Source organism: Dendrobates tinctorius, unplaced genomic scaffold (genome assembly GCF_039654945.1).
Source record: "Dendrobates tinctorius isolate UK_male_01 unplaced genomic scaffold, ASM3965494v1 ptg000030l, whole genome shotgun sequence".
Classification (NCBI taxonomy): Eukaryota; Metazoa; Chordata; class Amphibia; order Anura; family Dendrobatidae; genus Dendrobates; species Dendrobates tinctorius.
Window position 1 is genome coordinate 5,506,666 of NW_027361698.1, and position 17,941 is coordinate 5,524,606.

Here is a 17,941-nt window from a genome sequence, read left to right on the forward strand (position 1 = left end):
ACACGAGCCCCAGCATTCAGTAATATAACTCAAAAAAGGAAGGTGCAATAGGAAATGCTAAAGGAAGGTACAATAGGAAATGCATCCCCTTAACTGCGTCAACAGGGACAACGCTCATGTTAGATTTTGAAACAAGTGGGTCAGCTGCTGCTCCCCTGCCAAGCCCCAGTGATGTTCTCACAGCTCTGACACAAATTGAACAGAGTGTCTGATCTCAGTGCTGGAAATAGAGAATTTACATCTTCAATTGGCCACACCATACTGCAAGTATCGTAAATTTCATTAAAAAAAGCAAGCTAACAAAGACGATTGTTGTTTTTGTTTATCAAATTATGATTGTTCAAAAACATGCGCATTATGCCTATATTTGCTGGGTGTATTCAGGCTCAGTGCCTCGGTGGACAGCATTGGCTATATGGATTTGAGGTGAACAAGTTTTATTTATGGCAGATTACACATGCTGGCACATATTAGCATTGAATGCTGGTAGATTTGTCAGAAATGGAGAACAGGGAATAGTTACATTGGTGAGGTAGGCTGGAAGGCCAGTTTAACGAAATGTGGTAGTACTTTCCAGAGAACTGGTGCAGTATGAGAGAAGACTTGGAGATGAGAATGGCAGGTTTGTATTATAGAGGATGTTAGTCTTAGGCCATTAGTAAAACCAAGAGCACAGGTAGGGGGATAAACAGAGATGAGGGAGGAGATGTAGGCCAGTACAGAATTGTGGAGAGCTTTTTGGGGGGGAAGTAAAATTTTTATATTGTACTATGTGTGGCGCCCCTGAGGCTCAGTCGCCACAGAGGTACTGCACCTTCTCCTAAGGTGTAGTGCCCCACCATCCTAGGTAAGTTGGGGGCTCCTTTCCACACTCCAACACTCGCATCCCGCACAACAGGGTAGATCTGCACAACCACATAAAAGAGTGGGAAGGTTTAGAATTACAGATCAGTCTGACAGGAGGTCAGATCAGTCTGTAGGACAGTCAGTCAGGAGAGTCTGAGGACGGGTCTGAGGAGAAGGATTGCTGCAGCTGCCTCAGTGATCTGAGCCAGCTGGCACGGGAAAGGAACAGAAGGAGAAAGACGTAGAACTGCAACCTAAGCTTCCATAAGAGAGAGAAGGAACAGTGCGGAACGAAGGAGTAGGAGAACAGAGAGGAGATGTGGGTCGGAAGAGGAACCCTGCCTATAGGTTCTCAGCGCAAGGCCGGGGCCCGGTCCCCGAGGTTGTATGGACGCTTATGGTTCTGCAACAGACACCGGTGGAGTAGTTGGCTGTAAATGCACTACTCCCATCTAAGACTCGGGGCACAACAGCTCTTCACACCTTATGGCGCAATAGAGGAGTCGTTCAGGAAAGGTACATGTTGGCGGAGTGTTGGAGAGGAGAATCCTGACTTGCCCGGGAGGTTGATTGAGTCTCTGCCCCGGAAGACACGGCACGGAGGCAGGCACCAGTGTGTACCACGGACTGTGAGTAAAGCTTTGGAACTGCAAGCCCTGGTGTCTTCCCTTCATTTGTGCACTAACACCGTCAGCACTGCTACATCTGGGTACCAGCATTCCTCACACCGCCTGCGCCTATCCTCATCTGTTGCAATTACACTGCCCTGGGGTTACAGCTTCACCTGTGGGGAGCTACACCATCTTTGCTGCAACACAGCATCAGCCCCAGAGGATCTGCACACAGCGTTGGCTAAACATCTTGCTTGCCAAACACCACAGGTGGCGTCACGAACTGAACATACTAAGTATATCACAAACCACCATTGATTTGGGCGCCCAGGGCCACGGACCGGGTCACCGCTGCTGTGACACACATTTCCCCCTGACACCGGCCCGGTACCGAGTACCCCACAGCCCTGGGGAGGGCGACCCGCTATGTAGTGGTTGGGTAACCAGTGCAATATCTGGCACAAGGTGGAGGCATTGGTGTAGCAGCTGGACAGAAATAGAATCATGGCTGCTTCATTCAGAGTAAATTGAAGAGGGGAGAGTTCAGTCAGAGGGAGACCAAGTAGAGAGTTGCAGTAGTTCAGATGAGAATCAGTAAAACAGCAGTCATAGTTTTTTAAAATGATGGTCATTATCACTTATTTAGTATAAGGGGTAATTCATACACCAGACTATAGCAATCTATACAGAATCCCTGACTTTGTGCAAAAAAATTAGGATATTTAATGTTGTTTTGAAGGCAAAGAGTGGTCACACCAAATATTGATTGGATTTAGATTTTTCTTTTGTTTTGGCATTTTGTTAACTGCTAAAAATCAACTATCAAAAATTCTATTTTTAAAGCATTCTCACTTTGCAACATTGTCCCCGCACCTGTCTATAACTTGATATCTGTCACGGTATGACTTGTCCTCTGTGCCGCGACCCGCAAGACGGCACTAACACCTGGACACACAAGGGGAACACCGGGGAAACAGTTACAATGGTGGGCCCTGCAATAGAGAATGGGGACGTGGAGACCTCCTGCACTCCCCTGAGGCAGTGTCCCTAAACACTCCTAACGATCCCTATGCAGGCTCCTCACCTGTCGCCGAGCTGGATACCTTAATCCTTAGCTCACCCTGCACCTATCCCTTACTAGTGAACTGGACGGTGCAGATATTAATCCCATCACTGTACTAATACACACAAGGAAAATACAACAAAACAGGGAAAACACACAACTTAGCTTTGCTCTGCTGCTATTGCTCCAAGCAACAGAGTACGGCACCTGGACCTAAATAGCTGCTACTCCAAAGCTCTGGCTGAGCTGCAAGGAACTCCTCTCAATAGCTCCTTTCACCACCAAGGTTGATTGGGAATGAACAATATCACCAACAGTGATTGAGAACACCTGACACTCCTTTATGGGTAGGAGCCAGGGTAATCACACCTGCTTGGTAATTTATGAGTAATAACCCCAGCGGCCACCGGGGGCAAAACCAGAACTAAAGCAACTACAGTGTAATAACCCCAGCAGCCACCGGGGGCAAAACTAACCTTAAGCCAAGGGCTTAAAGGAAAAAAAAAAAGGTTATATGTGCTAAATCTGTCACAATCCAATATGGATCATGACAATATCTCTGTACATTCTGAAGAATATATATTATTTTAATCAATAATTAGATGTTTATTTTTTAAGGTAAAGAAGATTTTGTTTGTGCTCTTACACTTTCTATCTTTTACATCGTTCTACTGCTATAGGGAGTAGGATTTGAGTGTTCTTATCACGAGCTGAGCTTGTGACCAAGTCATATTGAATAAGTAACTATGATTTTCAGTATAATAGTTACTTATCAAGCAAAGCATGAAATATGTGTCACCCTCCTATTCAGTATTACACAGAGCAACTTTTATATTCTACTGTGCAATTACCATAATCATGTTATTATTTTAGTGTATATTGACTTCGATAGCTTTACTTACCATTACTAGAATGGTAATTCTGTATTAATGTCCATTGCAAAAATAAATGCATCTTGGTTACTACTGTGGATTTTATTTTCCTTTAAAACAAATATTGGGCTCTATGCACATTGGTTTAAGGGTTCCATTTTCACAAAATCCAAATGCACTTTCTAAATTCCTTTTTTTAAGATTTACTTTAAAATGTGATTGGTTGCTGTAGATCTTTTGAAAAATTTCAGCTGGTGTTTAATTTCTAGTTCTGGGTAGCTTTTTCACCTTTCCTTCTACTAGGCTTTGACACGTTTTTAAGGAAAGGAGTAGCAGATGAAATGAAATGCAGAATTCTGCTACTCTGCATTAAATACCTATAGAAAATGATGGTTATACTTGTATAATAGGAAAGAAAATGAAGGAGGAGTGACAGTGTACTATAAATTTATCTTCAGTGAGGTTAGTCATGTTAATCTCGTGGCTACAATTAGAGATGGGCGAACCCGAACAGTAAAGTTCGGCGTCCGTACACAGACACCGAACACGGACTTCACCAGGAAGTCCGTGTTACTATTCGAGTTCAGCTGCCCGATCACTAGGTGTTTGTCTCGCTGTCATGTGCATGACAGCGCGGCAAACATCCCCGCCAGTCAGAGAGTCGAGGTTCCCACGATGTCAAAAGACAGCGAGAGCACTCAGCTGTGATCGGAGGTACAAACTTTACCTCTGGTCAATGGCATCAGCGGATGGGACTACTGCTCCCATCATCCGACACCTGCTACCGCTAATTACAGTGAGAGCAGGAGCTGCAGATGGGAGTATTTATCAGAAGCTCCTGCGCTGTAAACAAATAATTAAAAAAAAAACGGAGTGCGTTCCCCTTATTTTTGCTAACCAGTCAGACAAAACTCACAGAGGGGGGATGCAAACTCAGCTGTCAGCTTCAGCAAGGCTAGTTATCAAGAATAGAGGGGTCCCTACACTGGTTTTTAAATTTAATTAAATAATCTTTAAAAAACGGCATGGGGTACCCCCCATTTTTGACAACCAACCTTGCTAAAGCAGACAGCTTGGGGCTGGTGTACTCAGGCTGGTAAGGGGCCATGGATATTGGCCCCCCAGCCTGAAAATAGCAGCCCACAGCTGCCCAGAAAAGGCGCATCTATTAGATGTGCCAATTCTTGCTCTTTTCCCGGCTCTTCCCACTTGCCCTATAGGTGGCAAGTGGGTCTCATATTGTAGGGTTGAAGTCACCTTTGTATGGTCAGGTGACATCAAGCCCATGGCTTAGTAATAGAGAGGCATCTATAAGACTCCTATCCATTACTAATCCTATAGTTGTATGGTAAATAAAGACACAGCCACAATAAAGTCCTTTATTTGAAACAAGACTAAACACAGTTTTCCATTTTTATTTAAACACCTAATTCCAGCAAAGCCCTCGCTCTCCTGTAATAAAAGTAAAATAATAAAAAACACAATATACCATACCTATCCATTGTTCTGTCCCACGCCGTAATCCATGTCTGGGGGGTAAACAGTTTTCAACCTGGACGGTGCTAAGATGCGACCGTACAGGCTCAAAACCACTGGTGACAGAACTGCTGCAAGCGCAGCCTCAGAGACCAGTGGTGACGTCATCGAGGTTACCTCCGGTCACTGAGGCTCCGTTCTCAGCTGGCCTGAACTGCGGTGACCTCAGTGAGATCCCCACTAGCATCATGAGAAAAATGTGAAAGCGGGGCTGCGGAGTGATAGAGTGGGACGGAGCATGGAGAGCGGGGCTGCAGAGGGAGAGAGCGGGACGGCGGGAGGAGAACGGTTCTCGGAAGGAGAGAGCGTGATGGCGGGTGGAGAGCGGGGCTGTTAATGGAGAGAGTGGGACCCACAATTCGTTACTATGTCCGGGAAGCGCCGGGCTCTTCAGCTAGTTGAATATAAGCAAGGTTGCTAAATTCTGGACGACTAAGTCTGCTTCTTTCCAGCTTCCAGGGATCAGCAACATATATTTGCCTGGTGACTATTAATAACATTACACATGCACATTTTTATTGCCCTATTTATACGGGTGTTTATTGTTATCAGTATGTGCTAATACAACCATCTTCTTCACCCTAATTGGCACAAGTGCCCTTTTTGCTCTTATGTCAAGTTGTCAAACATATATTTCCCATTCATTTCTATATGTTGATATAGCTGTTTAGCGCAATATTATTTATTCCTCTAGTTACCCATCACCCTACGTCACACAGGACCAATTTCACTGTCAGCAGCATCCAGCTTATCAAATTTTTGAGCACTAGTGTCTTATACCTTTTTCACATGTTACCATGTCAATAGCACCTTTAGAAATATATTTACATAGAAAATTGATGACATGTTCAATACTTATTTCACACACTGTATATGCAGCAATATCATTACTGCGGCATAGGTGCATTACTTTACAGTTATCAACATCAAATGTCATCTACACATGCAAGCATTTTATCTAAATCCTCTTCTAATATTATGGCATGGATCCATAAGTAATTGATCAAACTTGCAGATGCAGCGCTATTGGTACTTGAAAAAAATCCGATGCCATCTGTATACGACCCATGTGCTGTCCGATTTTCACATTTGATTGATAGTAGATGATTCAGAAACCTTCCTTTATGTAAAAAAACACTGATGAGAAACTCTGATGCCAAAAATCAAACACAATAAAAATATGATTCAAAACGCTGTTGAAAATTAATAATTTTTTAATTGAGTATTAGAAAAATCATTGAAGTCTGGATGGGAAACCCTATTTTTATATCTTGCGCTATTAATTGCATTTTTGCTATATTTGTGATCAAGGCTTATCTTTTTAAAAAATTTTAAAGAATTTCCACTTTTATTAGGGTTATAACTGTATTTATTTAACAAAAAATCATTTTCAAAATTCCAATTAATTGCTCAACTCCACATATAGTGCTGCTCTAAAATAGACTTTATTTTGGTCTCTATGGATGTTGATTTACGGTATTAAATGTCCAATTTAGAGTAATTGGTTTGAGGGACAGGCAATGAAACAGCATCTTTTTGGGGTGGGAGGGTATTTTAGACACTTTTTTATGTGAGTGTAGTTAAATCCTGTCACATTTAACCTCTTCCTACCATGGCCAGTCATCATTTTAAATATTTGCCATAACTTTTTTATTTTTCTGTCTAATTCCCATTTGATGGCTGACTTTTTTTGTGAGACAAATTGTATTTTTCAATGGCACTATTTCTTTTATGATGTATAGGAAAAATATTAAAAATTCATTGTGAGATGGAATTGAAAAGAAATCAGACAGGTATACATAAGTATTAGTGATGAGCAAATATACTCGTTGCTCAGCTCGGGTCAGGGTGTCCTCCGAGTATTTTGTCGTGCTCGGAGATTTAGTTTGTGTCGGCACAGCTGCAGGATTAGTCGGTCATCACTAATAAGTATACCTTTTTTAAAAACTGTATGTAAAAGCGCGCCCAATCTTTTGTTGTTAGGAAAGATAAGCTGTCACCAGAAATGTCTGACAGAGGCTTAAGGGCCTGTTACACATAGCGATATCGCTAGCAATATGGCTAAAGCGTCACCGATTTTGTGACGCAGCAGTGATATCGCTAGCGATCTCGCTACATGTGACACTTACCTCCGACCCGGCTCCCCGCTGGATATCGCTGATCGCACGAGATTGGCCTGGTCCATTTCTCGTCGTCGGCTTCCTGCTGGCGCCGATGATCGAGCCATGGACACAGGTGGAAGACGGTCATCATCGCTGCGTCTGAAAGGTGAGTATCGACCGCCGACCGCTGCTGCATCGCTAGTGAGATCTGCCTGTTTGGCAGCTCACTAGCGACCATTTAGCGATGCACCAGCGATCCTGACCGGGTCATATCGTGGTCGGGATCGCTGGAGCATCGCTAAATGTAACGGGGCCTTTAGTGCCTCTCCCAATTCAGAACAAATACATGCTTAGTTTCTCAAGAATAGCGGTTGACTGTTATAGGAAGTGTATGCCCACCTAAAAACTAAAATACCATATTTTGCAGGTTATAAGATGCACCGGATTATAAGACGCCCCCAAATTTTGAGAAGAAAAATAGGAAAAAAAACTTTTTTTTTAATAAAATGGTGGTGCTTCTTATAATCCATGTGTCTTATTGCTTACTAGGGGTGGTGGCTTCTGAGAAGCAGAGTCCCAGGGTCGCTCCTGGAGAAGGCAAGAGCGGAGTGTTGCTGCAGGCCGCAGGCTGGGATGAGGGGGTGTTCCGATGTGCGCCGCTGCTGATGTTCGGTGGTGCGGGGGCTCTGCCGACATTTTGTGAAAGCACAGAGACCCCACACTTACATGGTTTACTGTGTGGTGGACTCCATGAAAATGGCTGCTGGGGAGATGGAAGAAGAGATCTCAGAGCTGAGATCTCATCTCCCGAGATCTTGGTGCCGAGATCTCTATCTGCGCTGTCCCCGGCAGCTATTTTCCCGAAGTCTACCGCACAGTAAACCATGTAAGTGCGGGGGCTCAGAGCTTTCACAAAATGTCGGCAGAGCCCCCACACCACTGAACACCCGTGGCGGTGCACATCGGAACACCCCCTCGTTTCAGCCTGCAGCAACACTCCACTCTTGTCTCCCCCAGCAGCTACCCCAGGAACCTGATCCACCATGGCCGGTAAAGTATATCCGCATTATAAGACACACCCCCATTTCCCCCCCCCCAAATTTGAGGGAAAAAAGTACGTTTTATAATCCAAAAAATACGGTATGTCTTTAAAACTTTTAGGAATAAATGATATTTCATATAGAGTTGCATTGGACTTTATGTACCACATGCTCAACCTTCCATTGACTTTTTTCAAGGCCATCATTATCATATACAAAGGACTCTTGGCCATAGTCATGATCAATAATAAAAATAATCTTTAAAGAGCGCTAACATATTCCGCAGCGCTTTACAGTTTGCACACATTATCATCACTGTCCCCGATGGGGCTCACAATCTAAATTCCCTATCAGTAGGTCTTTGGGAGGAAACCGAAGTACCCGGAGGAAACCCACGCAAACACGGGGAGAACATACAAACTCCTTGCAGATGTTGTCCTTGGTGGGATTCGAACCCAGGACTCCAGCGCTGCAATGCTATCCACTGAGCCAATCAGGAATGGTACTACCTAGGGGTGCCCACTTTCACCAACACAATATATTTTGAATCTGGTGACACGTCTACAAAAATTCAGAAAGGACCAGAAAATCCATGGATTCAACACTTGCTTGCAGTTGCATTTAGTTACCGGTATACCATTTGCAGATGATTTGCTCTTATAGAGTATTCATCAATCTAATTTTTTTATTCCATAAATCAATAATATGTGTGAAAATAAGCTCCTTTGTAACATATCTTATCTGAGAAATCTGCTACTTTCTCCTCCTGGAATGATTATTCATTTTCAAAATTCTCAATCAATGGGTAAAATCTGTATTCAGTGAAGACAGATTGATATATTACTGAGTTAGGAGACATTGATGAGATTCTATCTTGTTGGGAGATTGAATTCCTACCTTAAATTTGAGCAGAGACTTGTATAATAAGAATTTATCATATAGAAATAGTTAAGAATTGGTGTTATGGAAGCTAAAAAGTATACTATGGACAATTTGGAACAACTAGTAACTTTAATCTTGATAAAAATAGTTTTCTTCCATCCATAGTATATTGTAAGGCTGGTTTCACATTTGCGTTAAAACAACGCTGCGCCCTGCGTCGTTAAGCCCCGCCCCGAGCCGGCTCCCTGCCCGCCCCATCCGGGATCACCGCCTACTTTCGCATTTGCACGCATGCGATCGGCGCACCCTATCTTTAGCATAGGGTGCGCAGATCATGCGCTGCCAGTGTGAAAGTAGCGTGCTGCGCACTTTTGACGGTGCGCCGTGCGCGCCGAAATGCAACATGCTGCATTTCGGCGCGCACGGCGCACCGTCAAAAGTGCGCAGCACGCTACTTTCACACTGGCAGCGCATGATCTGCGCACCCTATGCTAAAGATAGGGTGCGCCGATCGCATGCGTGCAAATGCGAAAGTAGGCGGTGATCCCGGATGGGGCGGGCAGGGAGCCGGCTCGGGGCGGGGCTTAACGACGCAGGGCGCAGCGTTGTTTTAACGCAAATGTGAAACCAGCCTAAGCTGTTAAACTGGCTAAATACATCCTAATAACATAATACTGTGTATGAGTAAATGAAAGTGGATCTATAATATTATATTATAACCATTAATATTGCATTAAAAGTCTGTGAAGGATATATATTTGGAATTTTTTTAACCCTGGTTCTGTGAGCATCACCAAGAGGCCAATGACAATACTAATAAATCTTTCACACAAACATGTGTAGCAATTCAGATGGATTACAAGGTTCCAGTACATGCCCAAAACGATATGGAACGAAAGGACTTCATAGTCTTAAATAACTCGCCAAAATATAAAGTAATAATATTAATTTTGGAAATAATATTTAGAAACATGTTTGGCATTCTTCTGTATTGTAATTAAGCAGCAACCTAAAAGTATAGATTCCTTGCAGGGGATCAAGTTTTGGCATCTTGATCCATGTTTTCTAAAAACACTGATTTTGCCTAGAACAATTTCACAATTTCTCTTACATCTGTAAGTCCTTGTTTTGAAATTGTTATTACATTTTATATGCTAAATTATATGCAAGTAGTACTGTAAATGTTGGAAGTTAGACATGAAGCAGAAGTCGGAAAAAACGCCTGCATTTACGTTGTGCATTTAGTACATAAAACCAATTTTAATTTAAATTTTCTTTTAATTCTCTTCTAGAGGTGTTCACAGGGCAGCCTTGTGGATGGCCCCGGAGCAGTCCCGATGGAAGAGGAAAGAAGCCACCATGATGAGGGAAGTAGATTGAGTCAATTGCTAATACATCCATCACCTGCTTGCCAAAACAATCCAGCAAAGTTACAAAATGGGAACCTGCCAACCGATAGAGTCCAACCCCAAGTAAATGGAGACAGCTGTTTACAGACAAAGAACAGCTATGGTGTCACACACATGAAGGGAAACCAGGACTGCTCTGACCTCATACCTGAAAACAGAGTATATCCAAATTTACACAATGGTGCAATAAAGCGCACGCTTAGTGAACCTTTGCTGTTAGAGTATCTTCAGCAGAAAAAAGTAAAAACAGTTGAAGAGGTGAATGGAGAAAATGAGGGTGAAATCAATGGACAACATGTCAATGTCCAACCCAGTGTTTCTAATTTGTGTAGCCAAGATAAAGCTGTGAGAACAGAAGATGAAAACTCATTCATTCAGGTTCCCAATGAGCAGAACAAAGACCTTAATTCCAACAACAATGATAATGTCTCGTCAGATGAGACATTTCCATTGTCCAATGGTGCTACTGGTTTTGCTTCTTCCTTGAATTTGACTCATGGTGCATTATCGGAGACGGAATCTTCTCAATATTACCCTGAGAAGGCTTCTGTTGCAGTGCAGAATAACACACCTCACACTGTTGCCATTAAAACGCTAAATGATGCTAGCAATGATATGTCTCCCCAGACAAATCATTTAACACATACCTCAGGGCAGATTACTTCCCAACTCTCCTTGAACTCGGTGCTGTCTGAAGGGCCAGGTGCTATGGCTATTGAGGCCCCCAATGGTGACAAATGCAGCGAGTCAGCTGTGAAGCCAGGAAGCTATTCACTTCACATACCAGAGCAGAAACCACTTCCACAAGAGATGCCCAACTATTCGCAGACTATAAATGAAAAAAACTGTGATGCACTTGAGACTGGGCAACCAATGTGCTCGGAACAAGTTTCTGTTTCTTCTAATCCACCGTACCATGGTCTCCATAACAGACCTAATGACAGCTTTTCTGAGGCTTTTAATAAAGATCATTTTACTTTAATGCAGTTGAATAAATTACTGTTTGCCCAGGAAACTGAGAGCTACAGAACCATCCAAAACTTATGTGGTGACAATTTCTTACCCTCTCAAAATAATGAATCATGTCAGTCATTTGATCCAAGAATTATTTCTCAACCGGCTTTTTTGCAGTCTCAGAACAGCAAGATATTACCCAGCATTGGGTTGCCTTCTCTTCACTGTTCAGCAGGACCCGATCCACCCCAAGAACACAAAAGGCAGACAAATTGTCCAGTTGACAATTATCCAGAAAAGCTAATTGAGCATAATCCACAAAAAGGGAAAGATCATTGCAATGGGATGGAAATAGATGCTATGGATATGATGGAGCAAAGAAGACCTTTTTATAAGTCCAGCTTCAGAGATTTTCGACGAAATCATGATTGTCTGAAGGAAGAAAATAAACAATCTTCAGAGGACTTGCTGAAATTACTTGAGCTCTCTCAGTCACAGAGTCAAAAGAAACTTAGGCAATATACAAGAAAACAGGGTAACATTAATCGGGGACATGCTAGTCAGGACTTAGATGGGCAGCAAATTAATTTCCAAAAGCACTTATCCCAAGAAGAGGGCACAAATTCACAATTGCAATCCTATGACCTGAAAAGTAGTAATAATCTTTTCCAGCATCAACGTTTAGAGCAGCAAACCGAGCACGTATTTGACCAAGCTTTCAAACGGCACTTAAACCAAGAAACATCTGAGGGTGAACATTTTCCACATAATGTACGAACGTCTTTACACCCACAGGGTTTGCATTCGAAACAGGATGGGAATTCACAGTTTCGTCCTAATCCACATTTTCAGCAGAGACAAAATAGAGATTTTAACATGGTCAAAAAGCACTTTCATCATCAATCACCCTACAGTAACACAACACATAGGGCAAGTCCTCAGAATCACTTAAAAATTGAGGAAAGCTCTCAGTCGGTAAATCAGTACCAAAATATGCATCAATACGAGGGGCAACTGAGACAAAGTTCAAACAACACAAATTTACATTTCAATCAGGGCTCTTCTGGATCACATAGAAAGGATCAGTATATTTCAGAAAATCTAGAGGCCGGTAAAGAGCATATACAAATTAAAGCAGAAACTATTGGGCAGTACTATCAATCTACTAGATCCCAGCAACATGACCAGCACGGTTACCAAGAGCATAAAATCAACAGCAATCTTCCCATTTTGAACCCCAATCACATGACACAAAATCAGGACAGGTCAACCCCACAAAATACAATAAACCAAAATAGATACTTACCACAAACCAGCCCTACTGCTCAGTCTTTGCAAGATCAAACAGGATATCATCCTCAGTTTGCAAATCAGATGAATTGTATTCCGAAGTATGCTGCTTTAAGAAATCATTTACTCCAGCGCAGGGAGCAAACCAAACATGAAAGACGCAGATCCATCAAAGTGGAGAATAGCTCACGGTCTATATGCATGCAGACACCCAATGAAAGCAAAACAGGGAAAAAAATCAAACAAGAAATTCAGCATTTTGGCCCAGAAAACCTACAACATAGGAGTATTCTCGAAACAATGGAACAACAAATGAAACATTATCCTAGTAAATCATTGTTTCATCATCATGTGTCTACCATCAAATCGCCCAAGCACATGAAGGTGGAGTCTTCAGGTCACGTTACAATTTTAACTACACACACTAATTCTTCAACACTAGATCATCACAGTGTCCATCCACAAGAAAGAACCCCAACGAAAAGAGCAGCAGGATCTGCTCTGAGTAATTTCTTGGAATCTCCTTCAAAACTTCTAAGCACCCCTATCAAAAACCTATTGGATACGCCTGTGAAAACTCAGTATGATTTTCCATCATGTAGCTGTGTAGGTAAGTGATCTTGCTATACACTCATGTTAGATCTGCCACTTCTTTCATAAATAAAATTTGATTTTTTTTATTAACCAATAATCTGTTCAACTCAAAAAATCATGGCCATTAGTTACAGCTGTATAGCTAGGCTTATTGTCACTCAGGACAAACATTGGTCAACACAACTAGTCTATAATATTGTCACTAAGGAAAAATGGTAACAGTTTGCTGTTACAACCCTATGCCTAAGTGCCAGGATAAGGTAAAATGGCTTGTTGGCTTATATTGTCTAAAGGGCCATTAAGGTTTTCAATTGTTTTTTTATGGTGCAAGCTTAATACATCTTTATAACCCAACAGATCAAAATCACCCCTTTTCCAAGTAGGAGAAATCCCAAATTATAGCAGGTAAACAGCTGTGGTTAAGTCAAATCTATGACTGTAGCCATATAAAAGAGTCACATGATCAAGGGTTGCGATTATGACAGTCTGTCTTTTGCTTATGAAGACTCAGCTCTTGAAAAATATCCCATGAATGTAAGCAACCTTTGGTAGAGAGACTATGGGGATTTAGAATTTTTCAAGAGCTATTGACTATTGATTGATTTCCTGCTTAGTATGCATGCATTTCTTGTGGTCATAATCCTGGAAACCATGATGGACTCTGCCAGACCCCAATATAAGTCAGTGAGGTCTGTCAGGTGCAACTGGGACCAATAATACAATGGAACAACCACAGAGTTGTGGACAACATGAATGGAGCCACAATTCATATGTGACTAGAACCCAGAAAATTTGACCCTTTTTACAAAGATAGCTCTTAATTTGCAAGTTTAATGTATACATTTCTACAAATTCGGAACAAAACAAAAGATTTCATTTTTTTAACAGATCAAATCATAGAGAAAGATGAAGGACCTTATTACACACATCTTGGTGCTGGTCCTAATGTGGCAGCTATAAGAGAGATTCTGGAAGAGAGGTAATTTCTTTATCTTAAAAAAAAACAATCATTTTAGCTAATGTCATTTTTAAGGCTTTTTTTTCACAAGAACAAGATCACAACCGGTGTGACTATATATTTTTTTTCTACAAATAGATAGTAAATCTCATAATGGCCAAAGTATTTTGGTCCAAAGTAAGTTTCAATTAGCTTTTTCAAGCAGTTTTGCACCTTTCGCAGTTGACAACCTATATAAGAAAACAGGCCCTCCAAGAGGTTTTATACTTTAAAAATAGATTTTTGTTGAACAATGTCATTACACAAGTTAAAAAAGGGATGATGACATACAGAAAAAAATATGCACCCCTTCTGAGGAAGAAATTCGAAACGCGCGTCAGGGGCTACTTTGTGGCGGCCTCTGGACATCTGGTAAATATTTGCACCTCTACTTTACTTTTTGTATAGCACTTAGCATTATTTATTTGTTCCATTTGCATGGATTTTCCAAGCATGTTAGACCATGGTGTGCAAAAAAAAGGGACTTATAGGCTGTGTACTATATTTATGAATAACGACTGGTGCAATCTTTATTTTGCAAATCTGCATAGATATTGAACCTTGGCCAGGTGTCCTCTTGGATTGGTTTTGTGCCCTTAGCTATGATTTGTAATTTTTTTTTTTTTTTTTTTATTATCTATCAGCATATATAGGGCAAAAAAACTTTTCCTCTCCGCACAAACTTTTGCATTTATTTTTTTCTGTATGGCATCATCCCTTTTTTAACTTGTGTAATGGCATTGTTCAATAAAAATCTTTTTTTAAAGTATAAAACCTCTTGGAGAGCCTGTTTTCTTATATAGGTTGTTTGTTGTCCACAGTCCTCCGTGTTGATTCTTTGGGGCAATTACCTCTGACCTTTCGCAGTTGGTTTAAGAGCCCCAATGTTGATATCTTCAGCTATTATATACCATATATACTAGAGTCTATACTATGAGAGTGAATACATACTGTATTCTAAATCTTCCAAGCTCAATATGTGACGACTTCCACTAACTGGAGGTTTCATTCTCAGGTTAGGTGAGAAAGGCAAGGCCATCAGGATTGAAAGAGTGGTATATACAGGAAAAGAAGGGAAAAGCTCTCAGGGATGTCCAATTGCAAAATGGGTAAGTGATATGTGTTATGAAATGCACTCCATAATATACTAAAATAGTAAAAGCATGTATAAATGTTAACCTCTTCCTGACATGGCCAAATTCCATTTTTGCTAGGTGGGCACCTGTATATAACTAGTCTTAAGGCCCAGTCACACATAGCGATCTCGCTGCAAGAAACCTCTGGACATTTTTTTCGTCGCTGGTCTCCCGCTGGCCAGCACGCATCGCTGCGTGTGACAGGCGGGAGACCAGCGATCTGCTGTAAAATAATTAAAAAAATAAAAAATATTGTTATTCTCACCTTCTGGCGTCCCGCGCAGTCTTCCCGCTTCTCTCCACGCTCCCGGTCCCTGTTTGACAGCTCACCAGCGATCACATAGCGACTTACCAGCGATCCTGACACGTTGATATCATTGTCGGGATCACTGGTAAGTCGCTATGTGTGACTCCAGCTTTAAACTTGTTGCCCTCAGACATATAACTAGGAGATTTAGGTCATAGAAACTTTGAACAGGTAAAGTTAATTAATTCGTAGTTCATTCTGATAGTAGTTAGTAGTTCTATTTATGCTGCTCATACTTTATGCAATACGCATGGCTTGTACATTAAAAATGGGTCCAGTGACTCATACATGTCTAGTAATACTACTATTTACACTTTTATATGTACTAGTTTCATTAAAAACACATAACACAGCACCATTAAATCTACTTTTCTAAAGCCATTTCCAATTACGAGTTACTATGGGCCTTATAAAACTTGCTGATTTGTTGACAGGTCATTCGACGAAGCGGAGTTGAAGAAAAAATGCTGTGTTTGGTGCGAGAGCGTGCGGGCCACTCCTGTGAAACTGCCGTGATAGTGATTTTAATCCTCGTTTGGGAAGGCATATCAACAACTCTAGCAGACAATATGTACTCTGAGCTCACTGAAACGCTACGGAAGTATGGAACCTTGACAAACAGACGTTGCGCGCTCAATGAGGAGTAAGCTAATTGGAATGATAGGAAAAAAACAACTGGATTTTGTAATGTTATCAACCCACTAATATATATATTTCATATTATTTAGGCGTACCTGTGCATGCCAGGGGCTGGACCCCGATACCTGTGGTGCCTCATTTTCTTTTGGGTGCTCTTGGAGTATGTACTACAATGGGTGCAAGTTTGCTAGAAGTAAAATACCCAGGAAATTTAAACTTCTTTGTGATGACCCAAGGGAGGTAAGTGTATGTTATTTCAAAAGTAATTACATGAAAAGTAAAAAAAAAAAATGAGAGAGAGAGATCATGGGGGAGTTCTGTGCATGCGTGTGCACAGTCACAGTGCACGTCATGATGTTGTGAACTTTTGGGCAATTGTGGGGATATCAATGTGAGTGGCGGTGATCTGAACACTGGGCAGATAATGCGGAGAGGTTGGAGAGGAGCTGGTGAGGAGTGGAGGGGCTCATGAGGTGAGCGGTAACATGAGTATAAGGATTTTTTTAAATTTTTTTTTTCATTTTTATGGCCCTTTTCAGTTCAGAAAAATGCAGTTGAATCAGCACGGAAGAGAGTTACAAAAAAATCTGCACTCAAATGTATTTGCTCATCTCTAAGATACAGAGATATGTAGATAGATAGATAATAGATAGGTAGGTAGATAGATAGCTAGATAATAGATAGATAGATAATACAGAGGTAGGTAGATAGATAGATAGATAGATAGATAGATAGATAATAGGTAGGTAGATACAGTGCCTTATAAAAGTATTCGGCCCCCTGGAACTTTTCAACCTTTTCCCACATATCATGCGTCAAACATAAAGATACCAAATGTAAATTTTTGGTGAAGAATCAACAACAAGTGGGACACAATTGTGAAATTGAATGCAATTTATTGGTTATTTTACATTTTTGTGGAAATACAAATACTGAAAAGTGGGGCGTGCAGTATTATTCGGCCCCTTTACTTTCAGTGCAGCAAATTAACTCCAGAAGTTCATTGTGGATCTCTGAATGATCCAATGTTGTCCTAAATGACTAATGATGATATAGTCCACCTGTGTGTAATCAAGTCTCTGTATAAATGCACCTGCTCTGTGATAGTCTCAGGGTTCTGTTTAAAGCACAGAGAGCTTCATGAAGACCAAGGAACACAACAGGCAGGTCTGTGATACTGTTGTGGAGAAGTTTAAAGCCGGATTTGGATACAAATTGATTTCCAAAACTTTAAACATCCCAAGGAGCACTGTGCAAGTGATCATATTGAAATGGGAGTATCATACCACTGCAAATCTACCAAGACCCAGCCATCCCTGTAAACTTTCATCTCAAACAAGAAGACTGATCAGAGATGAAGCCAAGAGGCCCATGATCACTCTGAATGAACTGCAGAGCTCTACAACTGAGTTGGGACAGTCTGTCCATAGGACAACAATCAGTCATACACTGAACAAATGTGGCCTATATGGCAGAGTGGCAAGAAGAAAGCCATTTCTCAAAGATATCCATAAAACTGTCATTTAAAGTTTGCAACAAGCCACCTGGAGACACACCAAACATGTGGAAGAAGGTGCTCTGGTCAGATGAAACCAAAATCAAACTTTTTGGCAACAATGCCAAACAATATGTTTGGCATAAAGGCAACACAGCTCATCACCCT

The 17,941-nt window shown here is 41.4% G+C and overlaps 1 protein-coding gene across 1 annotated transcript in view; it reads left to right on the forward strand.

The window, feature by feature from the left end:
* TET2 (tet methylcytosine dioxygenase 2) overlaps nt 1-17,941 on the forward strand; it is a 99,170-nt gene that overhangs the window by 61,394 nt on the left and 19,835 nt on the right. The window contains exons 2-6 of the mRNA XM_073571810.1: nt 10,245-13,215; nt 14,088-14,178; nt 15,212-15,305; nt 16,074-16,282; nt 16,368-16,518. Of these exons, the coding sequence (XP_073427911.1) occupies nt 10,290-13,215; nt 14,088-14,178; nt 15,212-15,305; nt 16,074-16,282; nt 16,368-16,518 (3,471 nt within the window). The 5' untranslated portion in view covers nt 10,245-10,289. The remainder of the gene's footprint in view (nt 1-10,244; nt 13,216-14,087; nt 14,179-15,211; nt 15,306-16,073; nt 16,283-16,367; nt 16,519-17,941) is intronic.